This window comes from Bombina bombina, chromosome 1, assembly GCF_027579735.1.
Source record: "Bombina bombina isolate aBomBom1 chromosome 1, aBomBom1.pri, whole genome shotgun sequence".
In the NCBI taxonomy this organism is placed as follows: Eukaryota; Metazoa; Chordata; class Amphibia; order Anura; family Bombinatoridae; genus Bombina; species Bombina bombina.
In genome coordinates this window covers 1,132,468,997-1,132,492,467 of record NC_069499.1, presented here as the reverse complement: position 1 = coordinate 1,132,492,467, position 23,471 = coordinate 1,132,468,997, and the positions used below count along the sequence as shown (strand labels likewise).

General features: G+C 40.5%; 1 protein-coding gene across 1 annotated transcript in view; it reads left to right on the top strand.

The window, feature by feature from the left end:
* The window catches only part of LOC128663379 (neurofilament heavy polypeptide-like), a gene marked incomplete at its 5' end in the record, with an annotated part of 124,915 nt that overhangs the window by 6,823 nt on the left and 94,621 nt on the right, over nt 1-23,471 (top strand). Inside the window, 10 exon segments of the mRNA XM_053717687.1 lie at nt 788-1,049; nt 2,249-2,331; nt 2,852-2,919; nt 2,922-3,007; nt 4,252-4,399; nt 5,066-5,181; nt 5,183-5,231; nt 5,423-5,497; nt 5,500-5,544; nt 6,163-6,195. Coding sequence (XP_053573662.1) covers nt 788-1,049; nt 2,249-2,331; nt 2,852-2,919; nt 2,922-3,007; nt 4,252-4,399; nt 5,066-5,181; nt 5,183-5,231; nt 5,423-5,497; nt 5,500-5,544; nt 6,163-6,195 — 965 coding nt within the window.

Sequence of the window (23,471 nt, the reverse complement as noted above, 5' to 3'; positions counted from 1 at the left end):
ATATTTCTACAACTCCCAATACACTATCTATAAAAGAAGACAGGAAGAGCACAGACCTTTATAATTCACTTGATCATCAAGCTGCATTGATATTGCCTTTTCTTTCTTCTACTTCTGTTACCACCAGAAGAAACACCATGCACAACTTCTTGTCTGCTGGATCATTCAAGGGAAGCAGTCATATTGGAAAACATTGCCCCAAGATCTATAGTCACATCTCATCCCACCATGGAGGGTCCCATATGTCTCATAATGGGGGATCTCATATGTCCCATCATGGAGGACATCATATGTCCCATCATGGAGGGTCCCAAAAGTCCCATCATGGAGGATCCTATATGTCCCATCATGGAGGACATCATATGTCCCATCATGGAGGACATTATATATCCCATCATGGAGGTCACAATATGTCCCACCATGCAGCACACCATAAGTCTTATCAGGGAGCACACCTTAAGTCCCATCATGGAGGATCCCATATATCCCATCATGGAGGACACCATATGTCCCACCATGGAGGACACTATATTTTGCATCATGGGGGATCTCATAAGTCCCATCATGGAGGATCCCAAATGTCACATCATGGGGGACAACATATGTCCCATCATGGAGAACACCATATGTCACATAATGGAGGACCCCACGTGTCCCATCATGGAAGCTCCAAAATTTCTCATCATGGTGGCCACTACCAAGCTCCTAGTTTACATGGAAGTTCAACATGTAAATCAGTCTCTTTTACCAAGCACTCTCATTCCAGTCATGGCTGTGATGCTGGAAGTGCACATGGTGGATATAGCCATGGAAGCAGTTTTGGGGGCCACAGTGGTTGGAAAAGTAATGGCCTGCTTAGCACTAATGAGAAGGAGACCATGCAGATCCTGAATGACAGACTTTCATCCTATCTGGAGAAGGTGCGCTCACTGGAACAGGAAAATGCTCAGCTGGAGAGGAAGATCTCTGAGTGGTATGAAAACAATGCACCCAGCTCATTACCTGACTCCAGTCAGTACTTTAGAATTATCCGGGAACTACAGAACCAGGTAAGAAATATATAAAAAAGCAGAAGTATTCCATTAAATAAATAGCTCTAGAATATTTAGACAAATACATATTTAATAAAATACATTTAAAAAAAAAGAAAGTATTATTGATTGTCAGCTTTATAGCAGCATTCTCAATTGCTCTTTTATTTTATAACATAATTAATGGCAGCCAAAAAAAAAAGAAAAAGTGTGTAGAACACGTATTGCCCTCACATAAATATTGAATAAAGCAAGAGAGTAATTGGTAGTTTTTATTTTATTTAAAAAAATTATCCAATTGTGTACTAAGGACTTAGTGGGGGATCTTATAGAATACATCATCATTATTGTAGCACATCCAAAATCCGTATGTCTACATTGTTGGGAAAAGTCCTTCAAGTGTACTTTGCATCAATCTGATTTGTTCCCTGAATGTGAACTCCTCTACTAAATTAGCCTAGTGCAGAGTTAGCATTCATTTTGAGGCCCAAATTTATGGCATTTAAAATTTCCACTTTATTAAAACTATGGATACATTATGGATACATTCTTGTTTTAAATATTTTAATTTGTTTATTAATGAGATTTGTAACCCCTTGGAGATTTTCTGGATAGCAAAAATAAATTCAGAGAGGCTGGAATTATTATTAAAGGGACAGTCTAGTCCAAAATAAACTTTCATGATTCAGATAGGGCATGTAATTTTAAAACATTTTCAAGTTTTCTTTTATCAACAATTTTGCTTTGTTCTCTTGGTATTCTTAGTTGAAAGCTTAACCTAGGAGGTTTATATGCTAATTTCTTATACCTTGAAGGCCACCTCTTTTCAGAATGCATTTTAACAGTTTTTCACCACTAGAGGGTGTTAGTTCATGTGTTTCATATAGATAACACGGTGCTCATTCACGTGAAGTTATCTGGGAGCAGGCACTAATTGGCTAAACTGCAAGTCTGTCAAAAGAACTGAAATAAATGGGCAGATTGCAGAGGCTTAGATACAAGATAATCACATAGGTTAAAAGTATATTAATATAACTGTGTTGGTTATGCAAACTGGGGAATGGGTAATAAAGGGATTATCTATCTTTTAAAACAATAAAAATTCTGATGTAGACTGTCCCTTTAAATCACAATTCCAATAAATGCCAATAAATGATTTATGTAAATGTAAAGTATTGCCACAAATAACTCATTTTATACAATCCTATTACGTACAGATTTCTGCAGCAACTGTGGAGAATGCCAGAATTGTTTTGCAGATTGACAATGCCAGACTAGCTGCTGATGACTTCCGGGTCAAGTAAGTGTTGTACATCCTCATTGTAGAGATAAGGTAGTAAATGTTAAATGGATGAATGCAAGGAAAATGAAAGGTGAGGGCCATGTCTTTGGATTTAAACAGGAGGAAATTAAGGAATAAAGGAAGCAATAAAAAGAGGGAAAACAGTGAGGAGGAAGTGAGAAAGATAAAAATGGTGAAAATAAATATTTGAAATGAGAGAATAAAGAAAGTTTGAGGGTAAGAACAGAAATATGCAGGGGGGATTTTCATTATTTGAAATATTAGATGAGAGAATGAAGAAGGTGGTTTATGTGGAGACAGCATTATAGTTTGGTTAGGCAGCATTTATTTTGTCAGTGTCATGATTCCTGGACTGGGCTTTTTTTTACTTCTTTGTAGTGCAAACTGGTTATAAATATAGCCCTTCAGTTACAATCCTTCTTATCCTTATACCATAAAATAAGCACAAATAAGAAATATGTGCAAACATTTGATTTTTCTTATTATTTAATTTGTTTTATAACATATGTCCTTCAAGGTATGAGATGGAGCGTAATCTAAACAACAGCGTTCAGGCTGATATCAGTAGTCTGCGTGGAAACCTAGAACTATGAATAGAGAGAATTGTGACTTGGAGAACCAGGTTCAAAACCTTCAGGAAGAACTGCAGCAGATGAAGAGGAATCATGAGGAGGTAATGTAAAGTTATGTATTGGAAGATATAAAACTCTCAGGCAGGTAAACATAAATGAAAAGTAAAGAACATAGCACTCAAAATGTATTTCAACTTAAACCTTTTTCTTTTAAAAAAAAAAAATATATAATATATTTAATTTATTAACATAACACATAGAAAGTCTGGCACTCTCTTGAAAGCACACAGCTAGATTAAAAGTAAAAATGGAAGAATTAGTTACAGCATTCGGCCAAATGGTGATAGACCAGGACCATGTCAAGATCTCTTCCTCCCTGAGGGGACTAACAGCTACACAATGCATGCCTTCAACCAAAACACACTGAGATACAAACAAGGGTGAGTCCCTGAAAGCTCTGCAGCTGCCTGTGAGTGCTGGTGAGCACCCAGGGCTGTGAGTTTTGCAGGGTCAATGGGGTGTGTACCCTTTCCTGTTTGAGAGTGCAGTCCATTTCTGTGTCTTATATTTATAATTTATATATTTTCCTAAATGGCTGCAGAAGAGGAGATAAAAGAAACAATACTACAGAAGCTTCTCCCCTGTGAAAAACAACACATTTGTGTACGTAAAAAACATAAAAGTGTAATATAAAAGTTAAGCTCTTAGTTTAAAAATGCTTTATAAAATAAAAAATATCACAAAATATAATATTTTAGCAAAGTAATGACAGAAAGAGATTATTTGAATAATATAGGCATCATTAAATTGAAATAAATTGTATAAAAGGAAAGTTTATGAAATGGTTTATCTTAAAAAACACCCTAATTACTTTAATGTGATCTTGTGTAGAAAATCATTAGATAAACTCTTATATAGGATGAATAGACTTAGAACAGGAGGGCCTTATGATCTAAAGCTCTCTGCTCAGGTGAGATGATATAAAAATGATTCTCCAGCACTGCAAGATCCCATGTGAAATTCTTAAAAGGCAGATTTTGCTATATTTCTCTAAGGGGCATTCCCTGCATTTCCGTATGTGAAGAAGAGGACAAACCCAATACAATATAGCACTGAATGACATGACAGTTCTGATTCGTGCTTGTATTATATATTACTTTACACTTCAAATTACATTTTAGTACATTTAAACTTTGCCATTTCTGTTTTTTATTTATTTTGTGTACAGCAGTATATTTAGGATTGTGATTTTACAAATTCTGATTATGATTTCACAGTTTCTGTGTAACTTTACAAGGGAAATATGTTGTTTAACTCAGTATTAATAATTACATTTTATCTGTAGGAAGTTAACTGCCTCCGTGCTCAACTGGGTGCCAGAGTCAATGTAGAACTGAATGCTGCACCTTCTGTAGATCTAAACGCAGCTTTGAATGAAATCAGGGAACAATATGAAAACCTAATGGAGAGGAACATGAATGAGCTGAGGCCATGTTCCGGGCAAGGGTAAGTAGATTAATGATTCTAAAATTCTCTTAGTTTTACTTAAATGTGCAGGGGAGAGTAATGCATTCCTAGTGCAGTCAGTGGCAGTTCTAAGAATTAGGTCTAGTGGGCAAGGGCTTTATCTCAGAAGGCATGTGGGCGGCTTATGGCCATTCTAATGCATGTGAGGATAGCTGTAAGTGTTCTGGGGAGGACCTGGGAAGTTTGGGGGAGTGACTGGGATGGCAAAGGGTTGTGGCTATGCAGAAAGGGTTAGGGTAGAGGAGGGAAGATTTTCTCCCTCTTCCTCACCACAATGAGAGTGCAACAATATAGATTAGTGTTCTTTTGTACTCCTATGCACTCCAGTGAAACCACAACTGCAGTTATAAGTTAACAACATATCAATAGCCACAATGCCTATAACTGCAATTAAAACCACTGGTATCAAATGAAAATATATTTCAATTTACATAAGACAATATCATCACCATGCTAATTTTAGCTGATATATCAGATAATTTAGAAAAAACAATGCATAACAAAACTAACTTGTTATTTAGCTCTTGGTAATACTAAGAAATGTTTTTCTATTAGTACAAGTATCACAGCTATACTGTAGCAACATCATATTTAATCAATCTCTCATTAGGCCATCTCAATGGATATTAAAGTTATCTCTTTCTATCTTCAGAGTGAAGAACTCAATCGTCAAGTAACATGTGGGTCAGAACAGCTGGAGTCTATCACATCTGAGCTTATTGAATTGAAGCGCTGTGCACAAACCCTGGGAGATTGAGCTGCAAGAGTCAGCTAAGCATGGTACAAATAATAACATAGGCTTTTACACTAAATTACTATAATTCTAGGAGCCAGAGTAGATGATACAGTGTTAAGCATATAATAATAATAATAATAATAAAATATAATAATAATAGCAACAATAACAACAACTATACTAGTATCTTAGAACTTATTAACTCTACCATGCCTTAGCCTAATATATCTTTGTTTACAGACCTCAGCTCTAGAGAACACTTTGGCGGAGACAGAGGCCAGTTATGGTTCCCAGCTGACCCAGTTACAAGGTCTGATTGACAATGTGGAAGCCAGATGGCACAGATCAGATGTGACCTGGAGCGCCAGAACAAGAGTACAGGATGCTCATGGACCAGAAAAACACATCTTGAGATGGAGATTGCTACCCTACAAGCGTCTGCTGGATGGACATAATATACAGTATGAAACATTTTATTTTTCTCACTGTTTATGTCTTTCTAAAAAAAAAATGGACATTATACAATTTAGGTCAAATATATTCATTATAAATGTGGTCACTATATTATACATCTTTGTACTGTGCATCTTGTACCATAAATGCTATCTATACACAGGGAGTTTTTTATTGTTTCAGTTTATAGCAATAATTTTAATGAATATGATGTTTCAATGTCAGTTTCTATTTTGTTGATTTCTGGAGCTTTTTTGGAGCAGGTTACTAATCTGTTTCCTTTTAATCATTCCTAAAAGGTAAGTGACATTATTTATATTGCCTGTGTTGTATTCCTTATATTGCCTGGGTTGTAGACATTACTTATTCTTTCCTGGAGCATATTTTTGTCTAATTGACACAAAACTTAATGATAACAGCACATAATATGCACGCTACTCTACTCAGAGGTGCTATAATAGTATTGTGGCTATATGAATAAACAGGTACATAATCTAAATCCAAACATACTTAACACTATACATTTGTTTTGCTCTGCAGAGTTTTCTGAACACATGTCTTGTGGAAATCAGGGTAAGTAAAAAAGTAAACAAACAAAAAAAGGTTTTGATAATCAAAATGCGCAGCGGTTCTTTAATTTTTCATTAATTCTTATGATAGCCTTATGCATATCAAAGGAATCCCTGAATTCCCCTTACAGTGGCCCAGATTTCATGTGAAGTGGAAGTTTTTTAGCACTTGAGAAACCCTCCTTGAGCACTAACTGTGCTCAAATTAAAAAAAATTGCACAGCTTAGTTTAGTGTTGATATTACAAATTGAAAGTAAAAAGTTAGCGCACGAGCAAAAAGACGCGAGGCCCACGCTAACTTCAGGACTTCGGATACTGTGACCATGATAACTCTGTCTCCCCTTAGATTTCAATGGGCTTGTTATCGCGTAGTGCACCAACCCAACACTGCGCTATATCTTAGCATTATATATTTTTCATGCCTGTATTAATGTCACCCAACAGTTATGGTGATGTTGTCCTTATCAGCCACTGAAAAATTGATCTTTGAGGTATCATTTTAGCACACATGCATTTCTGTGCATTTTAATATCAGTTTACAATTGCTTTCATTTAATATTATTCAGAAAAAAATGTGTAATTGTTTTTATTTATAATATGAATGATAGAACATTTTTGAGTTTAAGATCTTACTCTTACATTGCTCTTTAGGACTTCACAGAGCACGGCACACCACACTGAAGAAGACCATGCTGACCATGGCAGTTGCTAAAGCTCTCACACCTCCTGGAGATAACTGATGGTGGAAAATACACTAATGACAAAAATCAGATTAATGCAACGGCTCATATATTCTACTGTCAACAGGAAAATCTCTTTCTCTTACCTTCTTTACCTTTAGCATCACTTTTTCTACTGAATGTTTTGTAAGTGATTTATCCAGTAATTGTAGGGCAAAGCATCTGTTGTGGCTCATATAATGCAGAATTATTTGATTTCACTTTCACTGTTCTCTGCTGGACACTCACAGTACAATTACTGTATATTATGAGTGATTATTAATAGTTCACAGGTGACTGGAACATGGTTTGGTTAGGCATCTTAGAAAGTGCAATTCAATTACCTACTTCAAAAAGATGAGCAATTGCTCTGGGTGTAAAAATAACACATTTGTAAATGTCAAAATCATTCATAGGGGCCGATTTATCATTGTGCGGGCAGACATGATCCGCTGTAGTGGATCCTATCCGCCACACATCGATAAATGCCGACAGCATACGCTGTCAGCATTTATCATTGCACCAGCACTTCTCACTGCCTCTTAACTTCAGTTTCAGGGGAATCTGAAACTACGGGGGTAGATTGCAGCATATTCTGCTGATAAATCTACCCCATAGTCTTGACTTGATTATACACCTCATGTAATGTGCAAAACTGTTTGTTATAGTCTATTAAAATGTGTTAAAGTTTTTATATTTACCAGTATAATTTGCACCCATGTATTAAGTTGTGGGAGGACAATGTTTTCAGACAACGAACCAGTCATGGAGGCCTCAGCTGTTGTAAATTAACATGGCACAATTAATCATAATCACATTTTATAAATCAAAGTTACTTAAGGGTGCCTCATATAAAGTAGGTATTTCTCTAATCATATTGAAATTGTAACTTTCTCTTTTAAAAATGAAATATGAGTAAACATGATAGAGCCTGATGCCTACACAATAAAGAAATAAATAAGCCATGAGACTGTGGACAAATGAGCCAAGAACTGAAAATGTAACCCATAAAAGTCTTATACTGCGATGCATCTGTGATTGTAGAGACATGGAATGTTCTCATCTAAAGCTTTATTTGCTTGTGTATCACAGATAATAATGTTGGTTTCTGAACGATAATGTAAAGTCTAAATTTTGTTCTTTTCTGCTATTTATTTAATTTGACTTGTTTTCAATAAACTTTTTGCTTCATGTTCACTAGTTAATTATTATTATTAGACAGCAATGCATAAGTAAATTATTTTGTTTAATAAGTCTATTGATGTGTGTTGTGTGTGTATTATGTTAAATTATATTCCCCAACAGTGGTAATTATGCCATTATCATGAGGGAGTGAGAAGAGATGTGTACAGAAAATGGAAGCCTTTGTAAGCTAATACTAAGCCTATACTTTATTTAAAGTAGCAAAATGAGTGGTAGAAGAATGTGAAAGGAATAGAAACATGCATAAGGAAAGGGGAATAAAAAGATGGAGGGGAAGTAGATCTAAAATAGAGATGGTAATGACCAAAATAAAAGAACCTTAAATAATGCTGGAGCGGTAGAGACATAGATGATCAAAATTAAAGAGAAAATTGATGGGAATGGATTTCAAGTGGTGCGTATTGTTAGTGCAGGGCACACTAAGTTAATATTGCAACCATGCTAAACTAGCTCAGATATTACATATTAAAAGTAAACGGTTGAGGTCAAGTGTAAACAACATTTGCGCTAAAATTATTAGAGCGTCTGAAGACCTAGGGCCTGATAATCAAAATTACACAAATTGCATAAAAATATTTTTTTAGACCTTGTACTGTAATGTAGGAGTATCTGTTACACATAAAGAACACTACATAGTAACATAAACATTGATCCCAGATTTCCAATTATTCGTTTCTTAAATATGAATAAAACAAGACCACCAAGTTGGGAGAGAAAAGGCAGAAGCTTATTTATTAAAACCAAGCCAAATAATAATTAACATTTTAACTTATCATTTTACAACACCTTTTAACAGACCCTCGGGTGCTTGCTTTATTTCACTATCAGCCCCCACCCATTCCAGGGCGGGGCGTCCCCCTATCACCTTCCTCTCTTACACCTCCCCAAGTACCAGCCATAATCCATCAGGCGTATGCATCAATAGAACATAGCAAGCATCCTTACCATTGCTGCGACAACCATCATCCACCAACTAAAGAGAGGGAGGGTGGGTGGGGGACACACCTCCTACCGTGCTGCTCCTGTAGTGACACCTGTGACCTCACTTCTCCTCAGTGGTTTATCACCCTTTTCAGCAACCATGCCCCTTGCTTGAATATCCTCCTGGGGAAGTGGGGTCAAAGGTGCCCTCCTTCAATTCTGGCTCATCCGGGCCTTACTTGACCCCACATTTACAAATATTCGTTTCTTAATTACCAATTAAACAAGACCACCATGTTGGGAGAGAAAAGGCTGAAGCTTATTGATTAAAACCAAACCAAATAATAAATTAACATTTTAACTTAATATTTTACAACACCTTTTAACATACCTCGGTGCTTGCTTTATTTCACTATCAGCCCCCACCCCTTCCAGGGCGGGGTGTCCCCTACACCTTCCTCTCTTACCACCTCCCCAAGTACCAGCCATAATCCATCAGGCGTAAGCCTCAATAGAACATAGCAAGTACCCCGCCACAACTCGCTCCTCAGCGAGTACCGCCACCTAAAGCTAAGGCCTTTTCAATCCCCTCCCAAATCGTAAAGTTAAACAGGTGCAACCCTACCTCATTGAGGTGCATCCCATCCTTCAGGTAAAAACATCTGCCTGACTCCCCTTCAAATTCCACGTGGCATAAGCCAACACCCCCCAACCTTTTTACATACCCGCTGATTGTTCTATTTACCTTCCGTCTGGAAAGCCTCCAACTTCTTGAAATCCCACGCGGATTTCCACAACACCCTACTCTCAATTCGGACCATACCCAACATAACCCCCCCCCCCGGGAACAACTGTACTAACCTATCCAGGCCCCTCTTCATATCCTCAATCAAGTCTCTTTGAGGCATAAAACCCAGGTCATTCCCCCCCGTGTGTATCACTAAAACTGTTGGGGGGGAAAACAGCCCTTGCATACTCCACCACCTTACCCACTACCTGCTCCCATTTCATCCCCCAGATCCCAAACCATCTCACAACTAGACAATCTCTAGGGAAACCCAGCTGTACCCATCTTTCTTCACTGCAGCTGCCTTTTCTCACCCAGAACACATAGGAGTGTCTTACCAATCCAACATCTCCCTGGATCTGCCAAACAAAATTGTAAACCCATCAGCTACCCCCGGCTCATAGCACCAAGCCCGGCCTCACATACCCCTGAAATCTCTCAGATCTCTACCTTCCAATCCTCCTAATTACCGACGGCCCGAGCCCAAACTCCCTGCCTCCGTAGCCGCCCGATTCTGAACGAATGCGACCCGAACTCGGACCCCCTCAGCCCCAGTAATACCAACACCTTCTGGATGATCGCTACAAATTGGAACCGCGATAACGCCGACCCGTCTGCATGCACCAGCAATGGACCCCAGGCTCTGATGGGATACCCTAATGAACTCCCTCACCGTCCCCACCGGGCAACAATCACCCCCAATCTCCCTCAACAAAATCACCGCTCCCTTACCCACCTGGTCTGTTTTTGATCTCCAAACCCACAACTCTACTAAATCCTCCTTCAACACAACATCCTGTCTCCCCAAGCCACTGCCCATCCCAACTGTTTCTCCCCATCAATTCAGTACCCTGAAGGCTCTGAAGAAAGCCAACCATTTTGAATAACAATTTCTCGTACCATGAAAAAACATACAACGCCCAGCCGTGCAAACCAAACTTTCTAAGATTGCGAACATCACCGGTCTCCTCCCATCTACCCCGTGGTCTACCCCTACACATACTCCTGACAGCCATCCGGATGACAAAAACTTTCATCAAGTCCTCCCCCGCCTATAAACTGACAAAAAGAACGACATCGCTGCCATTCTCTTCCATATCTCAGAGAGCGACAGCCTTTCCCTCTCCAAAGAGCCCATCCATTCCAACAAAACCTTTAAGCAACTATCCCTATCCTCATTCAGTTGCTCATCCCTCGTCCTTAGCTGCCACATACTCCACACTCAGGCGTATGCCCTCCATGAGTTGTGCGCCAGCGCCCATTTCACTAACCTCAATACTCCTGGCAGCCCAGCTGCCACAGCTCCACGGGACCATTGCGGCTCCTTCCCGATCCGCCTCCGGGGCCACCTCTCGGAATAGATCCCACTGAAATCGGGACAAAGCATCAGCGATCACATTCAGTCACCCGGGACATGCACCGCTCTAAAAGAGATATTGCAACCGCAAGCACTCCAACACAAACACCCTCAAAAGCCTTATTACTGCCAGCGAATCCCCGTCAGGCAGTTGATTGCCCACACTATGCCTTGATTATCTGAATGGAAACACACCCTTTTGTTGCTCAAACGTTCAGGCCAGATCCGCAACGCCACCAACAGTGGGAACAACTCCAAGAAAGTCAAGTTCTTGGTCAACCCCCCACTCTGCCCATTGGCTTCGGCCACACCTCCACACACCAATGCCCGCTCAGGTATGCCCCGAATCCATGGGCACCTGCCGCGTCCGTGTACAAGCACAATTGGCTCGTCCGACCACCCCCTTCTCCTGCATCATCACCTTTCCATTAAAATCCTCCAAGATGATTTTCCACACATGCAAATCCTCCTTAACCTCCTTTGACAGCCTATTATGGTGTTTCGATCGAAACCACCACCGTCATTAGTGACAAACTACCGGCAAAAGACTCGACCAATAGGTATAATTCTGCAAGCGAAATTCTGCAAGCTTGCCCAAAAGTGACTGGACCTCCCTGAGGGTAGCTTTTTTGCTCCCTACTATCCCGTCAAATCACCATCCTAAGGTCCAAGATTTTGTCCTCCGGAAGCCTGCACTCCATCCTGACTGAATCTATCTGGATGCCCAGGAAACTCAAGGAAGTAGCTGGCCCCTCAGATTTCTCTGCCGCCAACTGGGATCCCAAACTCCCCGGGTCAACTGCCCGAAGACCTGAACACCCGTTCGCATACCTCAGAGCCAGCCGGTCTGACAAACAGGAAATCATTCAAGTAGTGCACTACTTATGAGACCCCCACTCTGCTTCCACTACCCACTCCACAAAAGAACTGAATCTTTTTGAAATAGGAACAAGAGATGGAACAGCCCATTGGGAGGCAGACGTCCACAAAAAAGGAACCTTGGGTGTAATGGTAGCAAGCGAGACGCCGATTCAACCATCAGCCTTAGCCATCAAGGCTCCCCTCCCCGCTGTCTTCACCAATTCCACTGCCTTATCAAAGGAAGCGTACATATAGAACCAACTCCGGATCATTACCATCATTAACCGATAACCCTTTGAGGTATGATGTATCATCTGGAATTGCGCCAGCACCTTCTTAGGAACTACCCCCCAATGGTGACACTCTCAAATAGGCAACAGAGGGTCTCGAATGGACCAGCCATTCTCCCCAGCTTCACTTCCTTCCACAATTTATCCCTCAACACCCCAGGTGTTCCCCTAATTCCCCCTTAAGGAGGTCATCATCTCCAACCATATCCCCATATCCCTATCATCCCACCTCATCTATGGTCGCACCGCTATCCCCTGCCAGAAACCCTCATCGTATCTCCACCATGCTATTCTCCCGTACATTCTATAAGCACTCAATATCTCATCATAATAACAGAACAGCGGGGCTCCCTGCTATGGTGAATTCTCGCATATGACACTGGCCAAAATGCAGAAGGCCCGGAACCAGTTCCCAAAAGTCTTTGGCAACTTCCGAAAATGTTTCTTATGCTCCTCCATCCTGCTTTACCTCCAAAACATGCTCTAAAGGCAACAAGGAGAAAATATCCACAAAATTCCCATTTTCCTATCTTGTCCCTCAGTTCGCTGGTCAAGTGTATCCCCAAGGGACCCACTGAACACAAGCATGGTCTCTTAAGTGCCCCTTCGGGGACCCGGACCACCTCGCTCCCACTCGCCGCCAGCGCCCCTGCTCCCACTCCCTATGCACGCCTGCGGTGCTCTCCCGGACGGAACTGGCCCGGGGGTTGCCCATGCCACTGCCACTGCAAGTCCTCCTTTTGACAGGCCTCTCCAAGGTCACCAATAAATCTTCAAGCCCACTACCATCGCTTCCCTCTCACCATACACTGCCTCATTCATGCTGGGTGCCCCACAGCCCGCCACCATCACCTGCTGGCTGCTGCACCATCACCGGTCCGTCTTCCTGAACTTGCACAGCTTCCTCTCTGTGACCTCTGTCCCTGTCGCTGTTCTCCTCGTCCCCCTGCTAGTTTCCAGTCTCCGAACCGTGTCTCCCCTGACCAGAGATCGCCCCGACCATATCTGCTCCTGTCATAGTCCCTCTCCACTCGTGCCCATTGTGGAGATGTGGGAGGCCCTCCTCCTCATGTCCTCCTTAGCGGGGACCTCGAACTCCGGCGTCCGCCAGAGGTCGCCGACCTATCCATCGGGGGAGTCCCTCCTCCCTGTCCTGCTTCCTGTACCTGTTGACTATAATAGAGATATGGCATTTAAATCCCTCCCCCTGGAACTCCCCCTCAACTCTGTCCCACCCCCTCCCACCCCCTTGTTCTCCTGATGCTGCTTTCCCCACTCTGTTGAGGAAACAACAGTTGTAATATCTGCGCCAGGGCAGACAAATCCCCTTCCTGGCCAGCCGTTCATGTCCTGCTGACGTCTCCCCTTGCCAGGGTCCTCTTCCTCCTCCTCGAAGTCGCCACTGGCGTCCAGCTCAAGCAGTGGCTCCATATCCTGCTCCAGCTGTATCGTAGCTTCCCCTCCTATTGGCGTCAGAAAATTAGCACAAACAATTAAGACCACTGACAGGTGCAAAAAACCCCTGCCATCCTGGACATGCCCGCCCTCCCCCACTCCCCTTTTTGAAATTTTCTTTCTATTTTTTTTAGAGGGGACTGGAACCATCCGGGCTCCACCCATTTCCACCCACCGGCACCCTTGATGGATCAGAGGTTCCCCCCTTGGAGAATCCCTCATCTTTTTTTTTTTTTTTTTATTCGCCCCCCCCCCGTTACACCCCATACTGTTGCCTAGCCTGCTTGGATCCCACCCTCTATCCCCGTTAATATGTCCACTATCCAGCCTGTACTAGAACCTGGGCCTGGTTCTACATCTGCTTCTTTTATTTCCCAGCCTGCTGCCACTCCCCTCTCCTTTTTCCCTGCTTGCCGCCACACGGCCTTCCATTACACACGTGGCCTCCGTGCACCTGTGGTCTATTTTTTTTTTTATACCTCATGCCCTAACGCGGCTTATCCCTGGCCCACGCTCCCGTTCCGCTAACCTCCTTCCACTCCTCTATCCTCTGCCCACTGAACCTACCCCCCTCCTTCCTATCCCTATTCCCTTCTTTCCCTTCTCTTCTTTGTATTTTATTATTTGTTTATTTATTTTATGCCATCTCTCCCTTCATCTTCGACAGCTCAGTGGTGCCCCCACTCTTCGATACCTCAGCTGTACTTACTGGAGTCCCCGCCACTCCTCCTGGCTCTCACCAACCTCCTGCGTCCACGTGATGCAGCCAGCTCCACACAATGACATACCTCCGTGACGTCAGGAGCCGGGCGCTGTCCTAGGCCGCAACTCGATCACCCGTTCCCCTCCCGACGACCTCTTCCGCCATCGGACCTCACCGACTGCTCCCGCGGGCCTCCTGGCCTACTGCTCTCCCTCCTGGACCACCCGGTTCTAACATCTGGACTCAGCCTCTCCGGTGGCCTCGACCTCCTGGCCGGCCGTCCTCCGCTCTTGTTCTCCACTCTCTCCGCCTCCGGAACCGTCAAAACTGCCTCACCAGCTGTGCTCAGCTGCTCCCAGATACAGGCCTTGCCGTTCCTCCTCGCCGCCGACAGCAACTCCGTCAGAAGCTCCTCCATCTTCAGGTAAGCAGATGCCGACACACCTCCTACCCATGCTGCTCCTGTAGTGACACCTGTGACCTCACTTCCCCTCAGGGGTTTATCAACCCATTCCAGCAACCACGCCCCTTCCTTGAATATCCACTCCTGAGGAAGTGGGGTCAAAGGTGCCGTCCTTTAATTCTGGCTCATCTGGGCGTTACTTTCTCAAAATAAAATTTGTGTCTTTAGAAACATTTTTAGGGCCTCTCCACACCGACAAGACTTCTTAGAATATCTCTCCTGAGCGGCAAGATTGTAAGGGTTAAAAATAAATTGCACCAAACACAAAATAAATACATTAAAAAAATATTACTCTCATATATACACTTTCTGATAAAAAATATTTGGTATAAATATTAAAAACTTTTTATAAGGTTTGAAAGATATATGGTATATGACAAGGTATTTAACTGATATATATAATATATATATAATATAAATATATAAATATATATATATATATATATATATATATATATATAAACTTCAAGAAAAGAAGAGGCACTCACAGGACTTAGTTAACATAAATTTTATTTGTATTTAATAAATAGGGTTCAGTCAACGTTTCGGTCCTCACAGGGACCTTTGTCAAGACTGTTTCTCAATTCGAGAGAGTGTGTAGTATGTTCAGTGGTGGCTACTACACACTCTCAAATTGAGAAACAGTCTTGACAAAGTTATGTTAACTAAGTCCTGTGAGTGCCTCTTCTTTTCTTGAAGTTTCAACCTATCTACCATAGAGTGCACCCAGGCAATTCACATTTACAGTGAGCGCTGGATCCCAGAACTACAAATATATATATATATCTAGCACACAGAGAAAGTCCAGCACTCACTCACAAGCTCTCAACTAAGAAAAAAAGCAGCAATGGAATAGTTAGTTACTGCATCTGGCCAAATGGGAAAAGCCCAGGTACCTTTGGAAGAGACCTTGACGAGGTACCTGGGATTTTCCCATTTGGCCAGATGCAGTAACTAACTCTTCCATTGCTGCTTTTTATCTTAGTTGAGAGCTTGTGAGGTGAGTGCTGGACTTTCTCTGTGTGCTGTATTAATGTATTATTTTTTTGTAATTTTCCCTGTTTGGGCCTTGCACCCAGGCCTGTCTGGGGTTTAACTGCCTGTGACTCTGGTGACAGTGCAGCTTCCTAAGAGTGCTGTTTTGCACCCAGGGCTGTGCATGTTACAGGGTCATAGGATGTGTACCCGGTCCGGCCTGAGAGTGCTGACCCCACCCGTGTTTTGTATATGTTTTGGGGAGATTACATAAGCCTGTGCACCCTCCATTTTTTCACAGTTGTTTGGATGTGAGCCTGCATTGTGTGGCTGTTTAGGGACCCATGTATTTGGAAGAGACCTTGACGAGGTACCTGGGCTTTTCCCATTTGGCCTGATGCGGTAACTAACTCTTCCATTTCTGCTTTTTATCTTAGTTGAGAGCTTGTGAATGAGTGCTGGACTTTCTCTGTATGCTATAATAATGTATTATTTTTTTTGTAATTTTCCCTGTTTGGGCCTTGCACCCAGGCCTGTCTGGGGTTTAACTGCCTGTGACGTTGGTGACAGTGAAGCTTCCTAAGAGTGCTGTTTTGCACCCAGGGCTGTGCATGTTACAGGGTCATAGGATGTGTACCCGGTCCGGCCTGAGAGTGCTGAGCCCACCCGTGTTTTGCATATATATATATATATATCTTCTAATATATTCTAATCGTTCCGAATCGTTCCGAACCGAACCTACTTTTTCGAAGCTGCACAAGTCCACCTACAAGAGGGGGATACAGGGCCAGCCTTTACAAACATCTAACGCATGCGCAATATCCACCCTTAATCCGCAATCCCCCCATCGCAATAGCTAATTAAATGTATTAATCTCTAAAACCGCCAAACCCCACAATACAATCTACCTATTAAAACTATTAACACCTAAACCGCCAACCCCTCACAATGCAATCTACAACACTATTAACCGCTAAACCACCAACCAACCACCCACAACGCAAAGTATCTAATTACACTTTTAACCCCTAATTTGCCAACCCCCCACACAAAGTATTAATCTAATAATTTAGCCCGCTAACCTGACACCCCAATTTATCCCCAATTAAAATACAATTACATTAAATAAAAATAGACTATCAACTTTAAAAATTAATTAAAAATTAACAAAAATAAAAAAATCCTAGCTTTACATTTAAATAAAAATCCTAACATTACAGTAAAAAGCAACAACCTAAGATTACAGTAAAATAAAAAAAATCTAAGATTACAGAAAATAACAAACTAACACCTAGATTATGAGTTTTGCGTTAGTCTAAAAAGCAGCGTTGGCCGGTCCCAACGCTGCTTTTTACGCCCGCTGGTATACGAGTCCTTGAAGGTACAAGTGTACCACTCACTTTTTTGGCCAGACCTTGGAAAAACCACAAATCCACTTACGTAAATTGCGTATCCTCTTTTTTAATGGGACTTGCATAGCGCCGGTATTACGAGTCTTCCAAAAAGTGAGCGGTAGACCCTCTCCTGTCAAGACTGGTACCGCATTTTTTTTTTTTGTTTAAATAGTTTTTATTGAGGTTGCATATAAAATCACAAATGCAATGAGTTACAGCAATCAAATACACATACAAAAAAAAAAAAAACATATCAATTAAATTGCCACAAAATAAACACATCTGTTGCATCACAGTTATGTAGAAAATATTGAAAGTGAACCTCACTTTTTCTATCTTTTTTTTTTTTTGCATAAAGAAGGAAAATTTGGACCTCACATTTTCATAAGAAATAATTGCTACACATATATATAGTAACCTATAGAAAACCCAAGAGTTATAGAAAATATATATTTATCACTGGAGGTCGTTGGCTAACATAAGATCAGGGAATGTTCACGACATCAGTTACATATCTAAAAGATTAAGATATTTTAAATAAAACAGAATACGTTTCAGATTGTATAACACATATATATCATCACTCAAGGCAGCAGAGGTGTATAGTAAGATATTGCGTGGCATACCATTATATCTCATAGCTTGAGTTTATAATTGTAAAACGTATACATTAAGTGAGTGAACATGGGGGAAATTGCGGTATATTACAAGGGAAACCGCGAAAGTAACTACTGGGGGAGAACCCAGAGAACATTAATATACTCACATGTGTCAGAATAAAACACATGCGGGGGGGTAGGAGACTAAAAATATAGAATTAAGAATTAATACTCCTATAAAGCCCATGGGCCAGAGGAGCACCATAAGTCTGTTAGATTGTGGTTGTTTAATCACAGGAGAATAGTGAGCAATATTCCAAGAAGACATGGCTTCTAAATATACCTGAAAATTAATAATACATGTATTAGGGCAATGATACTTAAAGGCAGATGGTTATTTAGTATAACTTCTACAGACGTTTTGGGGCTATGACAAAGTTAGAGTCAGTTATCAGGTGAGCAGTATGAGCAAATCGGGAGCGACCCCTGCAAAGAGCTTAAATCTGTTATTGCCTATATAGAGACTAAGTGCAAAAAAAATAAAAAAAAATAAATAAAATATTGTTGCGATTAGAAAATGTGATAAAGGGACGATATTATCCATGCTATAGGGAAAACCTTTTCTTTATTATATGCGTGGACCTTGTCACCCAGGCCCTATACCCGAGGACAGGTCAACTAGATTAATAAATGCGTACTTTTGTTCATCGCATCTAGTTACTTCAGCTCCCCAGTGGTAGAAGTTAATAGCTATGCCACAGGAACATGACAAACAGGGTTGAACAAATGTTGTTGAACAAATGTATGCGATAACTGGTTAATACCAGGGAAATATAGATAGTAGAAATATTTAATTATCGAACATTAGTCCTCATCATGATAGACTATTGCATTACCCAGAACTGGTACCTAAGTTAAGAGCAGAAGTTACTTATAGTGGACCAAAGAATAGCCAGGCTGCTGGTCTCCACATGCAGAAAAATATGCATAAAACAGTCCCTATTTGTCTGTAGCATATAGATAAGTGTATGGGTCAATATTTTACCTCTTTCTAGACATTATTTTCACAACAAATATTTATAAACTTCTGTGTCCTGTGAAATCTCATATAGCCACGTGCCACTGGACATTAGTATAAAGATATATATTAAGCGTGTGTAAAGGACTATTTTGAGACTCTATATTTAGTGGCAGTGGGCCACCACAGGATGCAACATGGCATGGAGCACAGGGTTGTATATAAAAATCATAGGCACACAATCATGCAGTTACATTTGTTTCCATATTGTCCCAAAAGAACCTCCATACTTGAGAACATATATCAGAGACTTGAAGGCATTATCATTAATACTAGACATAAAGTATAAAATGAACTATACATCAAAGACTTATTAAACCAGCATTGAATATAAAAATGGAAGGTAATAGGACTCATATTCCCAGAGCAAAGATGTAAAGAACTAGGTCCCTAAAATAACAAGCATTAACTTTAAATTAATAAATATATCGTAAACTGTCATATAAACCTGTTGTGCTAAACATAATCATGCAGTATGAAGAACTTAGTGTGTCTATGCCCCGAGGTAGGTTTCAACAAGATTTCAAATGGTGGACAGAAAGAGAATGTCCTCAGTGAAGTTGTCGAGTGTAACCCAGTCCAACATATTATATGTGCAGTGAGACTCGTCTGAGAGCTTAGGTCTTGGAACAGGAGTCTAAACATGCAAATAGTGTATAACCAGAAGCTGCAAGCATGTCTCCTATTATGGGCACTAAAGCTGTATCCAGACTAGCCAATCCCTTTTCTGAGACCACATGGAGCTCGCCGCAACCACCGCAGGGGATTCAGCATCGGCCAACAGTCATCACCAGCGACCGGGCCCCAAAGGACTCTGCACATTCGTGATGCGTATATACTAGATCCCTCTAGCCATGGATCAATAGCGCGGCCTGGGTCACATACCATATGGAGAAGTCGGCGGGGTAGCTTTGAAGTGGCAGCCATGCGCGAGCCTCCCGCCCAAAGCCATCCCTTAATGCGATGAAGGGTGTCTGTCAGCGGCACCTCTTCTACAGCCTTGTAGAGCGCATCCAGTTGTGGCTCCTGTAATATGAAAGCGGAACCTAGTTCTCTGCCAGCAATCTCCTTCTTACTATAGTGCAATAAGAAATGTCCTGATGTTAGGGTTAAAGATGGCGCCTGCCTCAGACCAAATGTATCTGCCGCGCTCGTATTTTCACAAGTAGTTAGAGCAGCCAAAGCAGTAGCATGAACAATGAGAGGTCTGAAAGCCTCAGCTACTGCCTCCAAAAGAGCTTCATTGTGCCGGTCCAGTAGGTCCTTTAGCTGAATTAGAAGGAGCGCTGCCATGTTTTCATATACCCGGTATCTCCTCAGAAGGTAGAGAGCAGGAGTTGAGAGAAAACAAGATGTTTAGCGTTGCAAAGTTCTTCCAATAATAACCACAAGATAGCTTGCAATATGAATCTCTAGGATAGAGTTATGAATGACTAGTATAGATGATATAAACTTTATAATTATAATATATGGCAGGAGCTCCTGAGATATGCGACTTTCTCCGTTGATAGCTGGCTCCGCCCCCCCCCTGGTACCGCATTTTAAAGTCAGTAGTTAAGAGTTTTACACTACAACGCCGTAGCATAAGACTCTTAACTAAAGTGCTAAAAAGTACACTAACACCCATAAACTACGTAATAACCCCTAAACCTATTAACCCCTAACCCTCCCACATCGCAAACACTAAAAGAAAATGTTTTAATCCCTAATCTGCCGAACCTGACATCGCCGCCACTATAATAAATATATTAACCCCTAAACCTCCGCACTCCCACATTGCAAACATTATTTAAATATTATTAACCCCTAATCTGCTGTCCCTAACATCGCCGACACCAACCTACATTTATTAACCCCTAATCTTCCGCCCCCAACGTTGCCGCCACTATAATAAAGTTATTAACCCCTAAATCTAAGTCTAACCCTAACCCCCTAACCTTAAACATAATTTAAATAAATCTAAGTAAAATTAATATAATTAACTAAATTATTCCTATTTAAAACTAAATACTTACCTGTAAAATAAACCCTAAGAAAGCTACAATATAACTAATAGTTATATTGTAGCTAGCTTAGGGTTTATTTTTAGTTTACAGGCAAGTTTGTATTTATTTTAACTAGGTACAATAGTTATTAAATAGTTATTTACTATTTAATAAACTACCTAGCTAAAAGAAAGACAAATTTACCTGTAAAATAAAACCTAACCTAAGTTACAATTACACATAACACTACACTATAATTAAATTAATTCCCTAAATTATATACAATTAAATACAATTAAATAAAATTAGCTGAAGTACAAAAAAACAAACACTAAATTACAGAAAATAATAAACAAATTAAAAGATTTTTTTAACTAATTACACCTAATCTAATCCCCCTAACAAAATAAAAAGGCCTCCCCAAAATAAAAATAAAAAAAGCCCTACCCTACACTAAATTACAAATAGCCCTTAAAAGGGCCTTTTGCGGGGCATTGCCCCAAAGTAATCAGCTCTTTTACCTGTAAAAAAATTACAAATCCCCCCAACATTAAAACCCACCTCCCCACACAACCAACCCTACTCTAAAACCCACCCAATACCCCCTAAAAAACCTAACACTAACCTCTTGAAGATCACCTTATTTGTAATTAAGTGTAGGGTAGGGCTTTTTTTTTATTTTGGCGGGGCTTTTTTATTTTGTTAGGGGGATTAGATTATGTGTAATTAGTTTAAAATCTTGTAATTTGTTTATTATTTTCTGTAATTTAATGTTTGTTTGTTTTTTTGTACTTTAACTAATTTTATTTAATTGTATTTAATTGTATTTAATTTAGGGAATTAATTTAATTATAGTGTAGTGTTAGGTGTTATTGTAACTTAGGTTAGGTTTTATTTTACAGGTACTTTTGTATTTATTTTATCTAGGTAGTTTTATTAAATAGTTAATAACTATTTAGTAACTATTCTACCTAGTTAAAATAAATACAAACTTGCCTGTAAAATAAAAATAAACCCTAAACTAGATACAATGTAATTATTAGTTATATTGTAGCTATCTTAGGGTTTATTTTATAGGTAAGTATTTAGTTTTAAATAGGAATAATTTAGTTAATTAAAGTCATTTTGTTTAGATTTATTTAAATTATATTTAAGTTAGGGGGGGTTAGGGTTAGACTTAGGTTTAGGGGTTAATATGTTTATTATAGTGGTGGCGACGTTGGGGGTGGCAGATTAGGGGTTAATAAGTGTAGGTAGGTTGCATCGACATTTGGGACGGCAGATTAGGGGTTAATAAATATAATGTAGGTGTTGGTGATGTTGGGGGAAGCAGATTAGGGGTTCATAAGTATAATGTAGGTGGCGTGGTGTCCAGAGTGGCAGATTAGGGGTTAATAATATAATGTAGGTGTTGGTGATGTCGGAGGCGGCAGATTTGAGGTTAATAAGTGTAAGATTAGGGGTGTTTAGACTCGGGGTTCATGTTAGCGTGTTAGGTGTAGACATAAATGTTATTTCCCCATAGGAACCAATGGGGCTGCGTAAGGAGCTAAACGCTGTTTTTTGCAGGTGTTAGATTTTTTTTCAGCCGGCTCTCCCCATTGATTCCTATGGGGAAATCATGCACGAGCACGTTACACCAGCTCACCGCTGACTTAAGCAGCGCTGGTATTGGAGTGCGGTAATGAGCAAAATTTGCTCAACGCTCACCTTCTCGTCTTTTAACGCCGGCTTTGTAAAAACCCGTAATACCAGCGCTGTCTGTAAGTGAGCGGTGAGCATAAACTGCTAGTTAGCATCGCATAGCCTCTAACGCAAAACTCGTAATCTAGCCGTAAATTATCCAAAATAAAAAGTTATTCCTAATCTAAAACCCCCTTAAAAACTAAAAAGAAAAAAAGCCACCCCAAAATAAAAAAAAAAACTAATCTAACAATAAACTACCAATAGCCCTTAAAAAGGCTTTTTGTAGGGCATTGCCCTAAAGATAACAACTCTTTTAGGAAAAAAATGCAAAGTACCCCCTAACAGTACAACCAACCAATAAATCCCCCAAAATAAAAGAGCCCTAACTTAAAAAAAAAAACTTGTATGGACATTGCTCTTAAAGGGGCAATCAGCTCTTTTACTGCCCATGAAAAAAAAAAAAAACTAATCTAAAAAAAAAACCACTCCGAAAAACAAAAAACAAAACTAACATGAACTCCGAAATAAATACTCACCATTGATTAAGTCCAGATATCCATCTTCTTCCAGGCGGTGAAGATCTTCTTACAGGCAGCAAAGGTCTTCTTCCAGCGCGGCACCATCTTCCATCTCCATCTTCATCCTGGTGGTGCGGTGGCGGAGCAAAGGTGGAGGTCCTCTTCATGCGATCGACTGCCGCACACTGAAGATTGAATCCTATTTGAACAGCCAATAGGATGTAAGCAGCTCTCATCCTATTTAAATTTTCAGCCAATAGGAATGCAAGGTACCCTGATATAAAA